This window comes from Nylanderia fulva, unplaced genomic scaffold, assembly GCF_048542155.1.
Source record: "Nylanderia fulva isolate GAGA-0341 unplaced genomic scaffold, ASM4854215v1 Scaffold533, whole genome shotgun sequence".
Lineage (NCBI taxonomy): Eukaryota > Metazoa > Arthropoda > Insecta > Hymenoptera > Formicidae > Nylanderia > Nylanderia fulva.
The window spans coordinates 48,594-72,885 of record NW_028190625.1 but is presented as its reverse complement, the minus strand read 5'-3'; the positions used below and the strand labels follow the sequence as shown (position 1 = coordinate 72,885).

Here is a 24,292-nt window from a genome sequence, read left to right as displayed (position 1 = left end):
TAATATTGGCAGTTATTATAACTGATACAAGTTGGATATCTACTGATCGATATATACAATCTATATTTGATAACTAGTTATTAAATAGCAATTTAAATAAATAAACAGTGTATTCAATACTAATTAACTAAGTGCTGTTATATAGTGACTTAACTAATTAATTAATAGATACTTAAATATATGCTGTATTAATTAAACTAAGTTGAATTTATAAAGGAAATTCACTCAAACTGTTTATATCTGATTGAGTTAGTGGACATTATAATTTAAATGAATTTTGGATATTCATTAAATAATAAACTAGTAATACAGATAAATTTAGACGTTATGTGCTTTATGAACGTATTAAATAGTGAATACAATATAAGTCTCATGTAATATACGGTGTCTTACTCAACTAATTGACAAATAGAATATATTATAAACTAGACTTAAGTGAGAAACCTACTGTAACTTCTCAATACGCGTAAATTAGTTGGGGCCTAGTGTCTTTCCATATTAGACAATATTCTGCAGTGTCTCTTCATATTGGACAGTATTCTGCAATGAGTTGTACGTATATTGCTGCTATGCTTTCTTATGTGATGTAGTGATTGCCTTCTTCATTCATTTAATAGAAGAAAATAATATTGTTAGCTGGTCTCATTTAAAATCTATATAATGAGTAAATAGGTTGGCTGTTAATGCTAATATATAGGAAGTGTACAAACATTGGTGTAGGTTCTTCTATATATATAGTATGTACTATATGATATGAGATCCCAGTGCTCTTCATGTGGCTGTTCTCATCAAATCATGTTTTGATTGTTTTTTCTGAAATAAATACGTAGTAATTTAGCAGTAGTTTTAGTGCTTACTAATAGATATTAATTAAATGGAACATATATATATACATTTAATATAGTATACAATGACTGTGAATTTTTTATACTCACACATTTTGATGATCCCTTAACTAAATGATCTTGACTTCAAATTATCCTTTGAAGATAATATACGCAATAATTAAATAAGATTCCTCATTCGAAGAGTATTGGAGCCTTGGTGGATGGTTATATTACACATATACTTTATCCTCCTTATGACTCTGTGTAACAAACAACCTTCTGTAGGAATTATATTGATATATGGAACTGCCTATATATATATTTATATATAAATTTTATGATTGTCTATATTTCTAAGATAAATATATAGTGATTCGAATAAGTATTCATCATAGATTGTGGTTCTATAAATATAGACATCCTCATATATGTACTCTGAATAAATGACTTATTTGACTACTTAGTGAATAATTTAGTTCTAATGCTATAAGTTAAGTGCATCTTTTGTCCGAATAGGTAATCTACAATATTTTGATTATTAATACTCTCATGGGTCTTATATAGCAATTGGCTAACAATTCACAAGACTGTGATTAATAATACACTTTCTATACTTTTGAGATAATAAATAAATATCTGATTTCAAATTACATAAAGTTTTAATCTATTAATTATACTATTGATAAATCAGTGAAAGTGCGCGAATACAACTCGCCTAGCGTTAATAATTATGTCTGACATACTAAATATGATATATAATGTGTTCGCGAACGCGCTGCGTGAGAGGAATCGAACGACACCAAAAAAGGATGAGTCACTTTTAGTATAAAAGAAACTTTTAATATACGAATCTTTACGGAAATATAATGTACAATACTTAACAATTAAACGCACAAAAAATTAACACAAAATCTAATCAGTTTCAGCGGACAATTCGAAATCAAAAGAAAAGGCGGTGGTCGTCGATTTAATGTTCTGCGGTTTTTCTAAGCGGTTTACTCTTATGCGTACACGGCGGAAAGCGATAAGACGGCAAACCGGGTGTGAGCTCCTCTTTTATCATTTTCGGAGAGGAGCCCACCCTCGCGTGAAGCGCCAATAATTTGCGTGATTTTAAAGTGGCGCATGCTCAATAGCATATAATTATTCGGCGGAACGGTTGCGACACCGTTACTTGTTTGTGTATTTGAGCGTTTTTTTATATGACAGCTGTCAATTTACGACTCTTTTTTATTCCATTACAAACAAATGTGACTTTATTATTGCCGATCGAAGATTCTAGAATTTAACAATAACTATTTTCGAGATCGAACCTTGTCTCGACTGAAAACGTATAATATATGAAAATCCTAATTACATTTTACTGCCGAAATAATTTAACTGGCGATAAGAATTATTTTGCATCTCAAACATCCCGCCCGCCTTGTCGCAACGTGACAAATGGTTGATGATGATTTCGGCGCGGATCACATTCCGATGGTGATTGATGGTGGGGCGGGCTCGCGCCGGCGCGGTGAAATTCACGTGATGATCGCGTGTTGCGAATCGATCAGCTGAGTCGACGAAAACACGTGGTGATCGCGTGATGTGAATCGATCAGCTGGAACGGCGAAAACATGTGGCAGATGTGAACGGCGAGTGTGAGATGCAGTGAGCGGTGAAAATGAGACGAGTTTTAGTGCGGTGGTGAGCGAGACAAGTGATGTGTGACAATTGATATGGTGCATGATGTGATGATTGTGTAGTGAGTGATGCTATGTGTCAATGTGCGGTGTAGGCGCGTCGTTCACGCCCGGAAGAAACACGAGCTTGACGAGTGGGCGCACGAGCTCGGACGTGGCCGTTCGGATGGTCACGACGCGTGTAATTCCGTCGTCTCCGGGGTGCAAACGCAATATGCGAGCGAGAGGCCATCGGCTCGGAGGGGTGATCTCGGAGCGCACGAGACAGAGATCGCCGACGTGGGGTGCAGGTGCATCCTTGAGCCACTTGGTGCGTGGGGCGAGTCCGTGCACGTATTCGGATGACCATCGCTGCCAGAAGTGATCCCTCATCCGCTGCAGATGACGCCAACGTGACAAGGGGGACACCGTCTGCTCTGTCAATGACGGTTCCGGCAAGGCGAGGAGCGGTGCCCCAACGAGGAAGTGACCGGGGGTCAGCGCCGAGACGTCCTCTGGATCATCTGAGAGTGCCTGTAACGGACGTGAATTCAGACAAGCTTCGATCTGGGCGAGGAGTGTGCTCAACTCCTCGAACGTGAGGGTGGTCTCGCCGATCACCCGACGGAGGTGAAACTTGGTCGACTTTACGGCGGCCTCCCACAAACCACCAAAGTGCGGGGCCGCTGGCGGGTTGAAGTGCCAGCGGATTCCTTGATCGGTGGCGGCAAGGATGACACTTTGACCTTCGGCTGTCGCTGCGTTAAAGAGACCTCGCAGCGTCCGATCTGCCCCGATGAAAGTCGTGCCACAGTCGCTGTAAATCTCAGCGCACAAACCCCGGCGGGAGATGAAGCGGCGTAGTGCGGCGATGAAGGCCTCCGAGGTGTAGTCCGAGACAACTTCTAAGTGAATGGCCTTCGACCAGAAGCAGACGAAGACGGCGATGTATCCCTTGTGCGCACGGTGTCCACGCCCCTTGCTGGTCCGGAGGAGGATTGGTCCCGCGTAGTCCAAACCGGTGCTGAGGAACGGTCGAGTTGGCGTTACTCGGTCCCGAGGAAGGTTACCCATCGGAGGCTGTGGTGTTGCGGCGCGCCATCGAGTGCAGGTCACGCATCGGTGTAGCTGCTGCTTGACGGTGGTCCTTCCTCGGGGCACCCAGAAACGCAGGCGGAGCAAGCCGAGAGTCAGTTGCACACCTCCGTGCAGTGTCCGTCGGTGGCAGGAATCAATCACCAGCCGAGTCAACCATGATGCCGCCGGGATGATCATTGGATGTCTTTCGTCGAGTGGTAGCTGAGCATGCTTGAGACGTCCTCCGACGCGCAGCACGCCTTGATCATCGAGGACCGGACTCAACCTCGCTAGGTGGCTTCGCGGTGGACTAGGGCGTCCAGCAGAGGCCGCAGCTACGTCCGTAGGAAGGTGGAGCGCCTGCACCACTCGCAGCCATCGAAATAAGGCGACGTCCAGCTCGTCCGGATGCAAAGTGCGGCCAAGTATGACGTCGCGTCTCGCCGGATTGAGCCATCGCCGACACCATGCAGTAACTCGCAGCAGCCTTTGTAGCGTCGGGAACCGGAGGAGGAGGTCAGGTTCGGCCGTGATCGGTGCCTTGACCACCAAACTGGTGGCTCGCTGCTCCGGGAGGTCCTCCTCTGCGGCTTCGATGACTGGAACAAGGCCATGCAGTCTCGTCTCCTGACAGCCAGGTAGGTCCTGTCCACCACAGTTTATGCTTAATGAGTTCGTCAGGAGTAACACCGCGTGATGCACAATCTGCAGGATTCTCTCGTCCAGCGATGTGTCTCCATTGAGCGTCTGGCAGCAGGGTCTGGATCTGAGACACTCGATTGGCGACAAAGGTTTTCCAGCGGGTGCTGTGTCCTTGAATCCAGTGGAGCGTGACCTTTGAATCTGACCACAGATGCACTGGCGTCGTTGTCAAACCGAGAGTAGAGCGCACGTGGAGCATGAGCGTGGTAAGTAGAGCTGCTGCACAGAGTTCCAAGCGAGGTAACGACACCTGCTTGACAGGTGCGACCTTGGATTTTGCCATCAACAGGTTGATTGATGTTTTCTCTGTTGCAGCGTTGCGGATGTACACCACGGCGGCGTACCCTCGCTCTGATGCGTCGGCAAACCCATGGAGCTGCAGTTGTGAATGGTCGGTCCCAGTGTTGAGCCAGCGAGTTATGCGGATGTCATCTAGAAGAGGAAGCTGATTCAACAACTGCCTCCAGCGGTGTGCGTCCTGATCAGGCAGCGGGGAGTCCCAGTCCAGCCGTTGAAGCCACGTCGTCTGAATCAGAATTTTGGCTCTGATGACGACAGGTGCGAGCCACCCCATCGGGTCAAAGAGTCGAGCCGTCTCGGCCAAAACTCGTCGCTTCGTGAAGTCGGTGATTGCACGCGGACGTATGGTGAAGGAGAACCAGTCACCTTGCGGATGCCATCGGAGGCCCAAGGTAGCGTGACTCTCTCCCTCCCATGAGTGCGGTTTGCGTTGATGCCGATGTTCCGGTGGAACTCCGGTGAGCACCTGCTGATCGTTGGCAGCCCACTTCCTCAAAGGAAATCCGCCCGCCATGCAAAGACTCCGTAGTTCCTGCTGAAGGTCGATAGCGTCCTCCAAGCTATCAGCGCCGGTGACCACGTCGTCGACGTAGCAGTCGTGTCGCAGTGCCTTGACTCCGCGTGGATATCGTGCCTCTTCGTCTGCTGCGAGTTGATGAAGAGTCCTGATGGCGAGAAAGGGTGCACACGCTAGCCCGTAGGTCACGGTCCTCAGCTCGTACTCGTGGACGTCATCAGAGCTGGTGTGGCGCCACAAGATGGTTTGCAGGCGACGATCCTCCGGATGTACAAGAATTTGTCGGTACATCTTCTCGATATCCGTGACGAGAACGTACCGATGCCAACGCCAACGAAGTAGGACATCAGCGAGTGTTGGCAAGAGATTGGCTCCAGTGAGGAGGTGTGCGTTCAGCGACTCTCCGGACCGTGTGCGCTGGGAGCCGTTGAACACAACCCTGAGCTTCGTGGTCGTGCTTGACTCCTTGAGGACCCCGTGATGCGGTAAGTAGCACCTAGGGCTGCAGGTTGTTGAAGTTGTGCTGACCTCCATATGTTGCAGGTTCTCGTATTCCTCCATGAAATCTCGATAGAGGTCACCGAAGCGAGGATCTCGTGCTCCCTTCCGCTCCATGGCTTCCAGGAGGCGCTCTGCGGGTCGACGAGTCTCGCTGAGCGATGTCGGCGGCGGTGAAGTACATGGCAGCCTCACCATGTACCTGCCACTGGACGTGCGAGTGACCGTGCGCACGTAGAAGTCTTCGCACCTGGCTTCGTCGGCGGTGAGCGGTGTCCCAGCTACTGGCTCGCGTTCCTGCTCCCAGAAGCGTCGAACCATGTTAGCGAGGTCGTGGTCTGTGGTGCACTGGAACGTGCGGCGATGGCCTTCGGGTGCTGCGGCGTCGTAGCCTCCGGACAAGATCCATCCTAAGCTCGTCTGCTGGGCGATCGGCATCCGTGATCCGCCCTTGCGAAGGCCTTCCTCGAGGATCAGCGAGTAGACTTCTGCTCCCAGAAGTAACTCCGCAGGATCGTCATCCAGGAAGCGCGGGTCGGCCAATCGAAGTCCGTGGATGTGAGGCCAGCTACGATCTTCACGTTGAGCGGTGCCTTGTCGCAATGAGATGCGCGGCAGCACAAAGGCCACCACGCGAAGCTCGGCATTGGTCACGTCAGATGTGATGTCTATCGTGACCTTGCCACGCGCTGATCCAGAGCGAGTCCCTCCGATGCCGAAGATGGACAGATCCGTTGAAGCTCGAGGCAGCCGAAGACGCTGAGCCAGAGCCTCAGAGATGATGGACACCTCGGAGCACTGATCTATCAAGACTCTAACCTCGTGTGGTGATCCGTATCGATCAGCGACCTTGACGCGAGCGGTTGCGAGAAGGACGGCCTTGTGCGTCTTAGCTTGCCGTGCAGTGACCAGTGTGGTGGCAAGTGAAGTGGCCTCAGCGGATGGTGTTGATGTGGATGCCCCGTGCAGCATGGTGTGGTGTCGTGCGTTGCAGGTGAGGCAATTCTTTTTTGACTGACACCGTGCTAAGAAATGATTGCCTAGGCAGTTGAAGCACAGTCGGTTGGTCTCCACGAACGTTTTCCGCTCAACCGCAGTCTTGGCCTTGAAGCTTTTGCACGTCATCAAGGTATGGTTTTCACGGCACAGTGCACAGTGAGGTGAATCCGCGCCTTGGTGCTTCGTGACGTGCGCTTTGGCGAATCGTGATGTTTCTCCAGGTCCCTTTGTGACACTCCTCGGTCGTGCGGCGTTGAGCGTCAATACTCGTCGACTAATAAAGTCGAGAAGTGCCTCGTTCTGTGGTGGTTCGGTGGAGTCCGAAGTGGTTGACTCCCATTCGAGACGAGTGCGTGCGTCGAACAGTTCGACGACCAGGTGGTTGAACAGGTCCATCCCATGCGAGTTGATAGGACGTCCGATGCTCTCCTGTGCGTTGACTGCGGCGGTGACAGCGTTGTGGATGCGGCTCAGCTCCTCGGCGGTATCTCCCTTCATCTTTGGCACGGCGGTAAACGTGGCAAAGTTGGAGCGGATTAATTCTCTTTTGTTATTGTAGTGCTTGTCCAAGATTGCCCAAGCGCGATCGTAATTGTCACTCGTGACAGGTAGTGACTTTATCAACCTTTCAGCCGGACCTGTCAGACACGAGCGGAGGTGGTGGAGCCGCTCAATGTTCGAGATCGAATTGCTGCTCACAATGGACAGAAAAAGATCGCGAAAGGATGGCCAATCGGCGTAGGCGCCAGAGAACGGCGGCAACTTGATGCGCGGCAGCGAAGACTTCGATGCGACGTCGACGGATGGAGATACGTTCGGCTTCCGGAAATGTTCGGCATAACTATCCAAGGTACTGCGTTGTGCAACGTACAGATTTTCCGTATCTCCATGCCACTCCGACTTGCAGTATTCGCTCTCACAATATTTTTCTTTCAGAGCTGCGCGAATGAGATCATGCTGTGCCTCGAATTTCGTCCACAGCTGATCTAAGATTCTGGTGCGTGTAGATACGGCACTGGCGGTGATGTTGGTCGTGCCCAGCTTCTTCAGGTATTCCACGGAGCGCGAAATACGGACCTGGATCTCACGTTGGCAATCGATCAACGTGTTCACATCCATGGTGAACTACGAGCACTCACGAACTACACGAAGACACGTTCACAAACTTGCGGGTGCCGGCGAGAAGCTCCGGCTCGAAGGACCAGAAATATGTTCGCGAACGCGCTGCGTGAGAGGAATCGAACGACACCAAAAAAGGATGAGTCACTTTTAGTATAAAAGAAACTTTTAATATACGAATCTTTACGGAAATATAATGTACAATACTTAACAATTAAACGCACAAAAAATTAACACAAAATCTAATCAGTTTCAGCGGACAATTCGAAATCAAAAGAAAAGGCGGTGGTCGTCGATTTAATGTTCTGCGGTTTTTCTAAGCGGTTTACTCTTATGCGTACACGGCGGAAAGCGATAAGACCTCAAACCGGGTGTGAGCTCCTCTTTTATCATTTTCGGAGAGGAGCCCACCCTCGCGTGAAGCGCCAATAATTTTGCGTGATTTTAAAGTGGCGCATGCTCAATAGCATATAATTATTCGGCGGAACGGTTGCGACACCGTTACTTGTTTGTGTATTTGAGCGTTTTTTTATATGACAGCTGTCAATTTACGACTCCTTTTTATTCCATTACAAACAAATGTGACTTTATTATTGCCGATCGAAGATTCTAGAATTTAACAATAACTATTTTCGAGATCGAACCTTGTCTCGACTGAAAACGTATAATATATGAAAATCCTAATTACATTTTACTGCCGAAATAATTTAACTGGCGATAAGAATTATTTTGCATCTCAAACATAATGTGTGCAATTAATTGTTAAATGATGGTACGTAACTGAGTGAATATTTCATCTCTTGACATTATAACGTGGCCTCATCATCCTGGTCTCCCTTGGAGATGCCATATGGTGTATGAAGCCTTCTGGAGGCTACTGGTGGTTCATGTGAAGCTATTTCTTTATTGTCATCCCGATGACCTGCAAAAGATAAGTGTCTACATATATGTCTGCGTGGTTGTTTTTAAGTTTATATATGGGCATGCAGAGTCACTGAGAATAGCTCTATAAACCCATAATAATAATAATAATCATATAATTGACTTATTGATAAAATATTCATACATAGACAATGAATAGAAACAAGTTATGTGATAGACTTATAAATAGTCAGTTAAACATTTTGTTTAATTTTAATAATATTATAAATTTAAATTAAATTGCAAATTCGTTAATTGTGTTTGGGAAACTCTCTGACGTTTGAATTCTCGCGTCTTATTCGCCTCCGCGAGTGACGCGTAGCGCGCCGGAAGAAGAGGCGCTACGAGAGGCCGTTAGTGCCTAAGACGAACGCTTGAGGCGCTAGCCTCTTCCTTCGTCGTCCCGCTAAGCCGAGTCGGCTTCTGTTCGCGATCCTCTCTTGAAAAAAAAAAAAAAAAAAAAAACAAACGTGTATCGTTGCTTAGGAATCCTTGTTGGTCGATTCTCTACTGTCCGTGGAGACGCTTAAGTTCAGTGATAAAAAGGTTTCCGTTCGGTTCAGACATTGAGGAGAGATTGATTTGAATATATAATTCTTTTGGAAAACTACGAGCTTGGACGCTTTGGAACCTTTTAAGGTTAACTATGAGATGGGACATATCTCTTGGTTTGGAGGACAAATTCCCTTGAGTTCGCCTGATGAGGAAAGAAAAAGAGCCGTTCGTATTCTTAATTAAAAGGATTCGACAAAGTAACAAGTCTCTCAAGACTGGCCTAGCCAGGATTCTATTAAGACTGGCCTAGCCAGGATTCTTTCAAGACTGGCCTAGCCAGGATTCTATTAAGACTGGCCTAGCCAGGATTCTTTCACGACTGGCCTAGCCAGGATTCTATTAAGACTGGCCTAGCCAGGATTCTTTCAAGACTGGCCTAGCCAGAATTCTATTAAGACTGGCCTAGCCAGGATTCTTTCAAGACTGGCTTAGCCAGGATTCTATTAAGACTGGCCTAGCCAGGATTCTTTTAAGACTGGCCTAGCCAGGATTCTATTAAGACTGGCCTAGCCAGGATTCTTTCAAGACTGGCCTAGCCAGGATTCTATTAAGATTGGCCTAGCCAGGATACTAAAGTCATTCACATCTATTTAACGTATTGAATCTATTCGCTGCTACGATACCTTTTGTCTGGTTTAACGTACTAATTTTATATGTTTATAAAATACTAACGTCACTTATGGTTGTTGATCTCACCAAGACTCATGTTTTGATTTGACGTCTTGATTTATATATGTTTAATTCTCAAGTTTGATTTGACGTCTTGATTTATATATGTTTAATACTGTTGTTTGATTTGACGCCTTGCTTTTTTATGTGTTTAATACTTATGTTTGGTTTGACGTCTTGATTTAAATTAGTTTAATACTTATGTTTGATTTGACGTCTTGATATATATATGTTTAATATTTATGTTTGATTTGATGTCATGTTTTATATATGTCTAATCCTTATATTTTATTTGACGTCATGAAATTATCATATCTTTAAGACATTTATGTTTGACTAAATTAAATGAAATTCTATATACCGTTCAGATATTCTGTTTTCTACATTTAACGGTGACTTATTAATTGGATATAATATCTATTATATTCCTTAAGCGTTAATATATATATATATATATGTGAAAATTTGATCATAATGAGTAAAGTTGATAGTATGTTTCTCTCACAATAAATTTCTGTTATTATATTTTATAAAAGTCCACCAACTCCCTAAGTATATCCGGAACATTTGGTCCTTCGAGCCGGATACTTAGGTGAGCCAGATATTTATGTAAGCCGGATTTTATATGAGAACTGGATAATTTGGTTGAATTGGAAATACCATCAAAGGATTAATACCACCGATAATCTATCTTCAAGCATCATGAGGATTTCTCACGTGGAAGCTCGCATCGAGCAGCAGATATCTTTGAGTGCCCTGATCTTTCAAGCAATTGAAAGCTTCAATAAAATTCCAACGACTGACATCACTTCAAGGCTGATTAAAGCTCGTGTTACAGCTTTAAATGAGAATTGGGAAAAATTCTCTATTGTTCATGAAGCAGTTATTGTAGCTGTCAATCAGCTCAGTACAGAAGACAACGAGTTGATTCGAAATCACACTTATTTTGAAGAGGATTGCTATGCTCGAACGTATGAGCAATATCTGGACTCTCTGGACAAGATGAACGCTCATCACGACTCGGATTTTACTATTCCAAGGACATCTTCAACTCAATCTCTCTCTCAACCTGTATCTAACCAACTGGCTGTTTCTCATCACACAATACTCCCTCGAATCGACCTGCCGAAATTCAGTGGAAATGCTTCCGAATGGATGTCCTTCAAAGATCTATTTTCTTCCATCATTATTGGAAATATAAGCCTAAGTCCGGTCGAAAAGTTGCAATATTTAAAAGCCAGTCTGACTGGCACTGCAGCTTATCTCCTCAAGAACACGGCTCTTACTGCGGATAATTTCCAAAAGGCTTGGACCGATCTGATCTCGTTTTATGAAAACAAACGACTACTTGTAAATTCAGCAATTCAATCGTTGCTCTCCCTCAAGAAGATCGCGAAGGAATCCTCCAGTGAGCTCGAGCGTCTTTACACCAACATCATGCAAATTTATCGCTCACTAGAGACGCTACAACGCCCAGTTGAACACTGGGATGATTTTCTAGTGTTCCTAACCGTTCAAAGGCTGGATGCCGAATCCGTTAAAGTCTGGGAGCATCATCTCGGTTCCACAAAAGAACCTCCGACTTGGAAACATCTGTGTGAGTTTCTTGTTACTCGCCTTCTCTCTTTGCAGGCCTTTGAAAATTCGCAAAACTTGCCAATAAAAAAGAAAATCCCATCGCAAGCAGTTAAGGCCTATCATCAGATTCAAAAGAAAATTAATGGCTCACAATTCTCCTCAGGTATCGTGTGCTCTGCCAAACATTTCTTGAGCGTTTGCCCTCAATATACCTCTCAAACTACGCAGCAACGACACTCTCTAATCACAAAGCTAGGATTATGTTACAATTGTTTGGGGAAACATCGAGTTTCAAAATGTCAATCAACTCGACGATGTCTTAAGTGTGGTAAGAAGCACCACACTACGATTCACCAAAAAACACCTCCCAAGATGGAAAGTCAATTTAAACACCCATTGGTTAAACCATCCACCGAAACTTCAGGCAAGACCACTCCCTCGCAAGTATTGCATGCCGCTGTACATGCTAATCAGGCGTCTATGTGCACTCTTCTCGCCACCGCTCAAATGTTAATTGCCAACGAAAATGGACGTATCATGAAGATCAAAGCCCTTATAGATCAAGGATCGGAGATCAACATCATTTCGGAAAAAATTGTCCAAGCTCTCAAGCTTCCTCGCTCCAAATCAAGTATTTCCCTGATAGGTGTCGGGGAACATTCTACTAACAAGACTCGTGGCATCACTTTTTTCAAGATTATTTCTCTCCATGATTCATCAGAAGAATTCCACATATCAGCGCATATTCTCCCTAGCTTAACGAGTTCGATCCCGTCAAGTAAAGTCTCCGGAGAATCCTGGTCACATCTGGATGGATTGCCTTTAGCCGATTTTCAATATGGAATTCCCAGTTCGATTGATCTAATCATCGGTTCCAATTGTTACCCTCAGATCATTAAGGACGGTTTAATCAAAGGTCCGCCGAATACGCCTATTGCACAATTAACCTCGTTTGGTTGGATCCTCTCCGGCCCCGCTTCATCGGAATCGACGAATCGTTCTATGCGAAGTTACCATATTTCAATGGATTCCCGCTTATATGACCTTCTCCATCGTTTTTGGCAACTTGAAGAAATTGGTGCACGCCAAGAATCCTTCATCTCCCCGGAAGATCAACAATGTGAGCAACACTTTAAAGATACCCACTCTCGGAACGATCAAGGACGGTATGTGGTGCGTCTGCCCTTCAAGAAGCCTCCTCAACGTTTAGGAAACTCTTATAATCGAGCTTCAAGAATGATGGATTCTCTGCGAAATCGGTTTCAAGTGAACGCAAAATATGCGGAAGCCTATTTCAAATTTATGAGGGAATATGAAGACCTCCAGCATATGAAATTAATAACCTATGTAAATGAAGAACTTTTACCTCCCAATTTTTATCTTCCTCATCATGGAGTGTGGAGGGAGAGTAGTACAACTACGAAACTACGAGTCGTGTTCAATGGATCAAGTCGTACAACATCCGGAATTTCTCTAAATGAGATATTGCATACAGGCCCAAAGCTTCAAGTGGATTTATTCAACGTTCTTATTTGGTTTCGGCAATTCCAATACGTCTTTTCTGCTGATATAGAAAAGATGTATAGGCAAATCCAAGTACACCCCGACGATTGGAGATTTCAACGCATCCGATGGTCGAATTCAGACAAGGATGTCAACTCTTTTGAGCTCACCACTGTTACTTATGGATTGGCTTGCGCGCCTTATTTAGCGCTTCGTACCATTACTCAGCTTATTGAAGATGAGGGAACCAATTTTCCATCAGCAGTTCCTTGCCTAAAACACGGACGATATATCGACGACATTTTCGGAGGAGCAGAATCAATTGGTGAAGGTCCATGAAATCATCAATCAACTTAACCAGTTGTGCAAGGCGGGCGGCTTCCCGCTACAAAAGTGGTCTAGTAATCACGCTCATGTACTCCATCATCTACCACCAGAACGGTTGAGAAATCCGGATCCAATACCTTTTGATTTGGACTCCTGTGTAGCAGTACTTGGTCTACAGTGGAAGCCTACTGCCGACTACTTTCAATTTAGTCTAGATCGACCTTCTACGGCCACTATCACCAAACGAACGATATTATCCACGATTGCTAAGCTCTTCGATCCGCTTGGACTACTCTCACCTGTAATCATCAAAGCCAAAATACTTATTCAAGAATTGTGGATCAACAAACTCGATTGGGATGCGTTGTTACCAAGCACTTTGGCAAATCAGTGGATAACTTTCGTTGAGGAATTAGAAGACCTCAAATTCATCAATATTCCTCGTTGGCTTGGCATCAAATCGGATAATCAAGTTCAATTACACGGATTTTGCGATGCATCTAATCAAGCTTTCGCAGCAGTAATCTACCTCCGAACCGTGAACCTTGAAAACCAGATTAACGTTTGCCTAATTGCCACTAAAACGAAGGTAGCGCCTTTGAAGCGTCTTACCATTCCCAGATTAGAACTATCAGGAGCAGTACTTCTCACCAAACTAACCACGCACGTCCGTGATATTCTCAACTTGAAGGACGTTCCTATTTACTTGTGGACGGACTCATCCATCACTCTAACCTGGATTCAGAACCATCCATCCCGATGGAAAGATTTTATTCAAAATCGTGTAATTCAAATACAAGAAACACTACCTCAAGCTAAGTGGAAATTCGTTCCCGGCAAGGAGAACCCAGCTGATTTCGCCACCAGAGGTTTGTCGCCATCAAAACTCGCGTCCCAAACCATCTGGTGGAAAGGACCATGTTGGCTTTCACAATCGATTGATTGTTGGCCAGATTGCTTCCCTTCAACTGCTACCTCGGATAATCTTGAAGAAAGACCCACCAAAGTTTATTCACTCATAACCATTGAACCGCAACCCCCATGGGACTTGTTAACAAGATATTCCAATCTCAATAAGCTCTTACGCATTACGGCTGTGTGTCAGAGAGCAGTTGAACGATTTAAACGGATCAAAATTAGTCCAAGAGAACTCCTCAGCACGACTGAATTAGAGTCCGCTAAACTCTATTGGATCAACAGCATTCAACGGCAACACTTCGCTCATGAAATCAAGCTTTTATCACGAGGAGAGTTCCTTCCTAAGTCGAACCCACTCACCAAATTGACTTCATACATTGACGCATCCGGGCTCTTAAGAACGGGTGGTCGGCTTCAGAATTCAACGTTACCTCCAGAAAGGAAACATCTTCTAATCCTCCCAAAGCAATCGCCATTAACGGAGCTCATTATCCAAGATGCTCATCTGAGAACTTGCCACGGAGGTACACAAGTAACGTTAACCCTCCTGCGAGATTCTTACTGGATCATTGGAGGTCGGTTGCCGATAAAAAATTTTATCCTGCGTTGCGTCATTTGCACAAGATACAAACAAAAGAGAGCGCAACAGCTCATGGGACAGCTTCCGCCTGAACGAGTAACACCGACTTCACGCCCATTCATCAACACCGGAATTGACTACGCTGGCCCCCTTCTCATCAAGACCTGGAGAGGAAAAAATGCGCGGCAGTACAAAGCTTACATTGCCGTATTCGTTTGTTTTGCCACATCAGCAACACACCTCGAACTTGTTTCAGATTATTCCGCTGACGCCTTTATAGCAGCATATAAAAGGTTTACTGCTCGACGAGGAATCTGCGTTAACTTGTTCAGTGATTGCGGTACTAATTTGATAGGAGCTGACACGGAGCTAAAGAAATTACTCTCTGAAGCATCTCAAGAACATAAACAATTGGCCTCCCTACTCACCCAAGACGGAACACAATGGAATTTCAACCCGCCTAGTGCTCCTCACTTTGGCGGCAAGTGGGAAGCAGCCGTGAAATCGGTTAAGTTCCACTTAAAGAGAGTCCTTGGTAATCACTTGCTTACCTTCGAGGAAATGACAACACTTTTAACTCAGATCGAAGCGGTTCTGAACTCAAGACCTTTGTCTCCTCTTTCTGACGATCCAGAAGACTTAGCCGCATTAACACCTGGACATTTCATCCTAGGACACGCACCTACAGTTCTACCAGAGCCTTCGCTTGAACACATTAATTTGTCACGCCTATCCAGATGGCAATTGTTACGACAAATGCTGGAAAGTTTCTGGTCCCGATGGTCTAAAGAATGTCTTCAACGGTTTCACGACACCTCTAAATGGAGTCATCCGACACCCTCTTTGAAGAACGGAGATATGGTACTAGTAGTCGACGAAAGGTATCCACCTTCCAAATGGCCTCTAGGTCGGATCGTTGACACACATCCCGGAAAAGACGGCCTTACTCGAGTAGTCACGGTAAAGACTCAAACTACCATGTTGAAACGACCCGTCGTCAAACTCTGCCCATTGCCCATACACCAAGATCCTTTGTTGGTTCGTTAAGCCGAGTTAACGAAGGCGGGCGGTAATGTTTGGGAAACTCTCTGACGTTTGAATTCTCGCGTCTTATTCGCCTCCGCGAGTGACGCGTAGCGCGCCGGAAGAAGAGGCGCTACGAGAGGCCGTTAGTGCCTAAGACGAACGCTTGAGGCGCTAGCCTCTTCCTTCGTCGTCCCGCTAAGCCGAGTCGGCTTCTGTTCGCGATCCTCTCTTGAAAAAAAAAAAAAAAAAAAAAACAAACGTGTATCGTTGCTTAGGAATCCTTGTTGGTCGATTCTCTACTGTCCGTGGAGACGCTTAAGTTCAGTGATAAAAAGGTTTCCGTTCGGTTCAGACATTGAGGAGAGATTGATTTGAATATATAATTCTTTTGGAAAACTACGAGCTTGGACGCTTTGGAACCTTTTAAGGTTAACTATGAGATGGGACATATCTCTTGGTTTGGAGGACAAATTCCCTTGAGTTCGCCTGATGAGGAAAGAAAAAGAACCGTTCGTATTCTTAATTAAAAGGATTCGACAAGGTAACAAGTCTCTCAAGACTGGCCTAGCCAGGATTCTATTAAGACTGGCCTAGCCAGGATTCTTTCAAGACTGGCCTAGCCAGGATTCTATTAAGACTGGCCTAGCCAGGATTCTTTCACGACTGGCCTAGCCAGGATTCTATTAAGACTGGCCTAGCCAGGATTCTTTCAAGACTGGCCTAGCCAGAATTCTATTAAGACTGGCCTAGCCAGGATTCTTTCAAGACTGGCTTAGCCAGGATTCTATTAAGACTGGCCTAGCCAGGATTCTTTTAAGACTGGCCTAGCCAGGATTCTATTAAGACTGGCCTAGCCAGGATTCTTTCAAGACTGGCCTAGCCAGGATTCTATTAAGATTGGCCTAGCCAGGATACTAAAGTCATTCACATCTATTTAACGTATTGAATCTATTCGCTGCTACGATACCTTTTGTCTGGTTTAACGTACTAATTTTATATGTTTATAAAATACTAACGTCACTTATGGTTGTTGATCTCACCAAGACTCATGTTTTGATTTGACGTCTTGATTTATATATGTTTAATTCTCAAGTTTGATTTGACGTCTTGATTTATATATGTTTAATACTGTTGTTTGATTTGACGCCTTGCTTTTTTATGTGTTTAATACTTATGTTTGGTTTGACGTCTTGATTTAAATTAGTTTAATACTTATGTTTGATTTGACGTCTTGATATATATATGTTTAATATTTATGTTTGATTTGATGTCATGTTTTATATATGTCTAATCCTTATATTTTATTTGACGTCATGAAATTATCATATCTTTAAGACATTTATGTTTGACTGAATTAAATGAAATTCTATATACCGTTCAGATATTCTGTTTTCTACATGTAACAGTGACTTATTAATTGGATATAATATCTAATATATTCCTTAAGCGTTAATATATATATATATATATGTGAAGATTTGATCATAATGAGTAAAGTTGATAGTATGTTTCTCTCACAATAAATTTCTGTTATTATATTTTATAAAAGTCCACCAACTCCCTAAGTATATCCGGAACAAATTGAAACGTCAAGTTCTATATTATTATCTAATATAAGTTATAAATTCTATTTCTACAAATAGTCATAGACTGACACTAAAATTCTTACATTATTGGCACGTGTGGGGTATTACGGTACTGTATTCCTTATACTCATGCTTGGTGCCTCAATTGTGTGCCTTTAGTCGGTTGTCGACATTTCATACACTGTTGTGCCTGCATAAATGCATGGATACATATAAGTGACTGACATGTGATACTTAAACAATAATCATACGTGTTTCGCTGCGTAACTTTATATTATATCAAATATTGATAGTTATTAACTGTTCCTACAATAACATCGACTAGTAATGTTTAAGTTTATAATTTTCCTAATTAATCTAAAACTGAGTTAAAAGTATTACGATAACCGGATATTATTAAATAGCATAAAATTTGCAAGTGGAACAACCATTTCTTATGTGTTATTAAACACTAATTATTTTACGATATTAATTTCAAATCATCTTAGCTATTATTAATAATATTTGAAACAGCTTATCTTGAAGTAAATAATATACTACGAGTAAAGATAGATACATTTATTATACACAATAATCAATTGCTGATTGCTGATACAGTGATGTGGAATACGTATGGTATTCAACACGTGATCAATTAGTAAAGTATGTTTTTACTAAAAGTAACTATATATGCTGATACTATAAGTTTATTGTTTGTGAATTCTATAATAATACTAAATCTTAAATAAGTGATCATACAGATAAAAATATGAGTTGAGAAAATAATATTCTACACGTTGTGAAAAATTATATGATTTAAACTCTAAATCATGGATAATATAAAATTTTAAACTTCGAATAAATACCTAACTACTTTAAAGTGGACAAAAGTTAATATTTTTGAAGATATTCTGATTGTACATTACATAGGATAAACTAACTATCTTACAAGTGACTTCTGACAAATGTCAGACTCTTACATTGCATTATTGGTCCATGTGATGTGTTAGGAGTGTGATCTTCCTTGTCCGCATTTATATGTTGATGCTCAGGTGTGTGTTTCCTTCTGAGTCAATTGACGACACATCAATCAGGACTGTTTCCTAGAATTAGAATAAATATAAGCGTTAATAATGACCTTCTATTAATAATGCACAACATAGTACGTAATTATATATTATGTAGTTGTTCCTTGTAATAATGTGGAATAGATGCTAAACATTAAGGTTATTTAGTCAAAACTTAAATATGTGTAATAATCACTCTAAATGTGTTAACTTTAGTAATATGTGCTACGATTAATAGAATTTTTATATAAGCGCATACCAATAAATACTAGAGTCCATTATTACTAACTTAAATTTACAATTTACACCGAAATAACTTAAAGTTATGTAGTTTTGGTATTAAATAATAGTATAATAGGACAACCTCAACTATTGAATTGATAGTGAATGCTTACGTTACTGAATATACTGAATTTGGATGAACAATGCTCTCACCGCAGCAAGGTATGCGTCATAATATCTTATCCTGTGACAATTTTGATATCTGGCGACCTTAATAGCACCTACAAATTGTTGTATGCATACCTGAAACATACAAATATAATTAATGACTTATTTAATAACATTTAATAAAGCTGTGATTATGTGGCATTAACCGCCACAAGCTATCCCAGTGATAATTAATCATTAAGTGGTTGTCTCACAGTGAACTGACATTTTATTAAGCTTATAGTGCTTAGAGTATATATTTTGATTTTGATTATATGAGGTCTAATCTTACCATTAATGATTAACTCTGATGTCTATTATGTGATGGTATGTAACGGTGTCCTTTTGAGGTTATACACTGTCCTCTCCACGTGAAGGAGGTGTTTTCCTTATTATACTGCGGATATCCGACGAACCCTCAGGAAAAATATATTAAGTAAACAATAACAACATAATAGGTTTGGCTAAATTTGATATAACATGCATTTGCTGTGTTAATTGGGGGTTGGTTATTATCATTATTAATATTGATATTTAAATGATATTACCTCGTGTTGCACCTATTGTATGCTACTGCGTTAATATAATTACTCAAAGGTGCATCCCTGGGTTTATTGCATTGTCGAAGTGTCACTCGTAGCGTTGAGGTTATGAACTCTCTCTCCTGAGTGAATCTCTCTTGGGAATAATAAATGTGGCAAACGGACATCGACGCGCCATCTATTGTATTGCGAGCGTACTCCGTACCCAAGCTTTTGGTACAATCATTGAGCGTGACATAGATAGGCAACTCGACGTGACTTGTACACTTTGTCCAAGTTACTAGATATAGGGGAATTCACTGAATTTTTGTATTTCTGCGTTTTCCTCGTTATATAAGTGATTTTCAATACCAAAGTAGTATTTGATCACGTAATTGATTAATTTTTTGATTAATTTTTATTAAATAATTACATTTATAAGTATTTTGCTTAATTTTACAATTATATATGTAATGTTATAAGCGTAACTCGCTATGCCTCAAATACTTCGTCCAAGTCACTAGATATATGGGAAATCCACTAAATTTGTACTTTAGTGTTTTCCCTCGTTATATAAACGATTACTATACCAAAAGTAGTATTTTATTACAAAATTGGATAGTTTCTATTAAATAACTGCATTTTATATGCATTTTTCTCGATTTAGTAAATATATACATAATATTATACGCGTTACTTGCTATACTTTAAGTATTTGTCTAGGTTACTAGATATAGGGGAAATTTACTAGATTTTATATTTTTGCGTATCTCCTCAATACGCAAGTGATTTAACGCTAAAGCAGCATTATAATATAATGCATAATTGATCAATCTCTAGTAAATAATTACATCTTATATACATTTTGTTAGTTTAGCAATTTATACATGATATTATAAGCGCAATTCGTTATACCTTTTATGTTTCGTCGGGGTTACTAGATATGGGAGAAATTTACTAAATTTTATATTTTGCGTTTTTTCTTGCTATAGAATTGATCTCTAGTACTGGAATGGTATTTTGATGTTTAGTTGATTGTAGAGTTTATGTTAAGAGCTTAATTACGCCAATAAGTGCCCCCATATCTAGGGAAAGGTGAGATTTAAACAATTGCTTTGAACTTTCTGTTCTTTTTGCGTTCAGGCGTTATTTGCGCATAAATCATTATTAGTGGATAATTAATTATTAATATTATAGTATTTGGCACACACTGATATATACGGAAGTTTAGTACATTGCGTTACTGATATATTACATATTTGTTGATTTGGAGTTTAAAGTCTATTAAATATTAGCGGCGTGATTTCTGCAGCTTCTCCTCCTCAATTAATTTTGAGGAATGGTTGATGGCTGTTTTTTACGCCCTAAATAAATAAATAAATACAAACGCTATTTCCCTATATATTAAATTATTGTGTTAATAATGCTGCATGGATCCCTGATGTTGCTTAAGTAACATTAAGGGAATCTCTGTAGATTCGTTATACTGCTTTGTAAAACTTAAATTTAATTGTCGAACTTTAGTTACTTAATTGTTAATCCTTATATGATCATATGCAATATGGAGTCAATCGATGAAATGATAGCACGAATGCATGAAGCTCAACTCACACCCACTATGATCTTGGGATGTGCAATAAAATCAATAATTAGGTTGCGTAATATTGATTTACCAAATCGGACTGAACTTAATATAGAATTAAATAATGTGGAAGCTTGTATTAGATGTATTTACAATCAAGGTCGTAAGATGTTCTATGCGCGATCTTATTTGATGGGCAAGATTGCAAGATACGAGTCTCTTATCAAGGATATTAATACAGACAGTACTGTAAGAGTTAATTCTCCACCAGCTGCTGAAAGAATTGACACAAATTTAAGCAGGCTAACTTCTAATATATCTGGATCGCATGGAACGGCTTCTGCGAATCAATCAATTATGGAGGCTATGGAGTCGCAACTTACCGACATCGAGAGGATGCTAGAAATGGATAGAACCGAAGATGCCTTAGTCCTTATTGGTCGATCGATAAATGATAAGAAGGCCGAGCTTGAGAAATTGGGTGAAGATTTTCTCTCAATCTCATGCTCCATAACTAGTTCTGAAGGCAAGAACACTCTGGATGGATCTATTATAAGACAACCCGGCAAGTCTATGGATAATGAGCATAAGGGAAGGACACCCTTGGAAAAACCGAATTTATCATATACAAACATGGCTAGCACAACTGACAAAGATTTGAACTTACCGTCGCAGGAGGAATTCGGAGCCTCCAGTGATCGGCTTGGCGGAGTTGTTGTCCCCGGCTCCGCCCAGTCGTCATCTCATGAGGGGCTGACCTGTTCGTTGCCGTCGGGCGAGCAGGTCAATATGGCTACCGCGGACAATAGTGGACCTGGCGAGATGGTCTGTGAACGAGCGGAGGCTGCTGTGGCAGGTAATGAGGCGCCAGTTGATCTGCCTGTAAGCAGTACACAAATAGAGGGTCCGCCTGAAGCTGGCAGAGTTGGTTCAAATACACCATCTGTTGAGTTTATAGGGAATGTTGCACCTACAGAGCAAGCAGCCAAGCGTAAGGCTGACGAATCCCCAGAAAACGATTTAATCGCTCCAGTTGGTAGAAGTCGTAAATTTCGCGCACTCGTGAGCTCTGATGAGCAAGATTCTGTCGATGAGACACCAGAGGGTGAAGAGCCCACTGCAAGCCCAGTCAAAGAGCGAATACTGGGCTCTCCCTCTTACGGTAGAATCAGAGTACATCGTAAATTAAGACGCAGTGGCAGGTTTGCGGCTGTTGATGGTGATAAGCAATTGATCGAATCGAGTCCTGTGGTGATCTCAGACGACGAAGATAATATGGATACTGCTGCTGCGACGGATCCTTCCTTCAGTCAACCTGATGTTTCTAAAACGATAGTTAGGAAGAAGAAGAAGAATTCCCCGCCTAAAACGACGAGTGGCAATACCGAGCCTGGATTGGATGACTCGGCTCTTACTGGTGAATCCAACGTTGATATTAGGATTAGCGTTGATGAGCTTGTGTCTATGAACAACGCAGAGGTCGCTGAGTATGGCTTATCCTTACTGAATGAGACGGAGGTTTTACGAACTAAGAGTAAAAACCTCTCTGGTAAGTACAGTGGCCGTTGGAGACGATATTTGGTGCAGCTAGAGGATGTCGTGCGTGCTTTTAGCCGAAAGGTGCAATCTCAGGGCGATGTTAACCACCTGAGACGTAGGAACCAGGAGCTCCTGAATCAAATGAAAGACATGCAAAAGCGTGAGGAGGAAACGCAAGCTGAACTCAAACGCGTTAACAATATGATGGCTGACATGCAGAAACGGATAAGTTCGCTTGAGGAGGGTCGTAATGAAATGCCTAAAACAAATAGGGCTAATAAAACTAGAGTGCATATTGCCGAGTATGATGATACTGGCTCTTCTTCGGCCCGATCCCCCTCTGTAGATCTTAGAAGGAGGAATGAGAACAGTATTGTGGAGCGGGCTTTAGAAACTGCAGGGTTGACATGTAGTCCGCCTCCATCTACAAGCAGAGACGGCCCATCTTATATAGCGTCTAGGGTGTTTCGTAACACGAAAAATGAATCTAAGGTGCCTGATAATAGGGCTTTTCGTCCTCCCCTGAGAACCTCGCAAGACAAGGGGATCAGGATTATTGAAAACAGGCAAGTTGTTCCCCCTAAAGTAGTGAAGCACAAACCTGTTTCTCCGAGGATCATGCCTGCGGTGGGAGAGGGGAAAAATTTCCCTCCTCTTCCTTCGTCTTCCTACTCTCGACGGCATTCCAGGAACTCTCTGGATACAGTGGTTAGTGGCCGACGGCCTGATGGCGATAGCAGGCCTGTGATTGGTAAGCCTAAGGTTGGCAGGCGTAAGGTTGCTGTAGTTACCCTCACCAGCAAAACGGGTACAAATGCCTCGTATGCGAACATTCTTGGAGCAGCTAGGAAGAACACCTCTCTGGATGTCTTAGGAATCCAAGAAACTAGGATTCGTCGTGCCTTTAATGGAGGTTATAGGATCGAGGTTCCTGGCGCTAATGGTGTTGAGTTAGCCAGTAAATTAAAGGATCATCTGGAGGTGATTCTTCAAGATGTCGCTAAAGTGGACAACCCTGTTGCTCGTGGAGAGCTAAAAATAACTGGCCTGGCTCCCTCTACCTCAACTGAGGAGATTAGGGAGCAATTGACCCAGATTAGCTGTTTTTCTCCAATAAATTTTGGAATTAGCGAGGTCAAAACTATGCGTGATGGCATGGGGATTGTATGGGTACAATGTCCCCTAAATGCTGCGATTGCTGTTGCTGAAGTCGGGCGGCTGCGTATTGGCTGGACATCGGCGAGAGTCGAGCTACTGAAAAAACGTCCAGTCCAGTGCTTCAAATGTTGGAGATTTGGACACGTTCGAACAAACTGTGCTGCCCCCGAGGATAGATTCGGTTCGTGTTTCCGATGCGGTAACAGTGCGCATAAAGCTAGGGACTGTTCTTCCTCCCCCCATTGTGTTATATGCTCCGATATTGGTAAGAGTTGCAATCACCGTATTGGATCATTTGTTTGCCTAGTCAATAATGGCTACGATAATACTAAGCGTGTAAATCAGAGGCAACCGGCGCAAATTGTTACACATGGTTATTAATATATTACAATGTAACCTTAATAGGTCGTGGCAAGCATTAGATCTCTTGCGTCAACAATCTATTGAGCTTAAAATTAACTTGTGTGTGATTTCTGAGCCTCCTTATGGTTCTAGTGTTCCCGCTAATTGCTACTATAGCGAAGATGGTACAGCTGCCATAATGATTGCTAAAAGTAACTTTAAATATAAAATGCATATATGTATAGATAATATTATTGTATTAGAGTGCTCTGATTTCTACGTGGTATCATGTTACATATCACCCAATAGCTC

At 42.5% G+C, this 24,292-nt stretch overlaps 2 protein-coding genes and 1 long non-coding RNA gene across 3 annotated transcripts; 1 reads left to right on the top strand and 2 right to left on the bottom strand.

Moving 5' to 3' along the window:
- Positions 1–2,581: 2,581 nt before the first annotated feature.
- Positions 2,582–7,700, bottom strand: LOC114940142 (uncharacterized). Its single transcript, XM_085487328.1, has 2 exons — positions 4,458–7,700; positions 2,582–4,408 (listed from the first exon to the last, which is right to left on the bottom strand). The coding sequence occupies exons 1-2, from the start codon at positions 7,698–7,700 to the stop codon at positions 2,582–2,584; spliced, it is 5,070 nt and encodes a 1,689-aa protein (XP_085343454.1).
- A 2,847-nt stretch (positions 7,701–10,547) lies between these two features.
- Positions 10,548–15,798, top strand: LOC114929748 (uncharacterized). The gene is made up of 2 exons (XM_085487327.1): positions 10,548–13,019; positions 13,243–15,798. Exons 1-2 carry the CDS (start codon positions 10,548–10,550, stop codon positions 15,796–15,798), a joined length of 5,028 nt encoding a protein of 1,675 aa, XP_085343453.1.
- Positions 15,799–17,452: 1,654 nt separating this feature from the next.
- Positions 17,453–19,546, bottom strand: LOC114931137 (uncharacterized). The gene is made up of 5 exons (XR_003819608.2): positions 19,387–19,546; positions 19,131–19,255; positions 18,805–18,934; positions 18,323–18,445; positions 17,453–17,553 (listed from the first exon to the last, which is right to left on the bottom strand). It is a non-coding gene; the product is annotated as an uncharacterized LOC114931137 (long non-coding RNA).
- Positions 19,547–24,292: the final 4,746 nt, after the last annotated feature.

Excerpts from the sequence above, each read along its gene's own strand:
- LOC114940142 (XM_085487328.1), bottom strand. The coding sequence starts at position 7,700 with ATGGATGTGAACACGTTGATCGATTGCCAACGTGAGATCCAGGTCCGT. Across the intron at positions 4,409-4,457 it reads TTACCACGCTCATGCTCCAC|ATTCAAAGGTCACGCTCCAC; the intron begins GTGCGCTCTACT and ends ATCTGTGGTCAG.
- LOC114929748 (XM_085487327.1), top strand. The coding sequence starts at position 10,548 with ATGAGGATTTCTCACGTGGAAGCTCGCATCGAGCAGCAGATATCTTTG. Across the intron at positions 13,020-13,242 it reads AGATGTATAGGCAAATCCAA|AATCAATTGGTGAAGGTCCA; the intron begins GTACACCCCGAC and ends TCGGAGGAGCAG.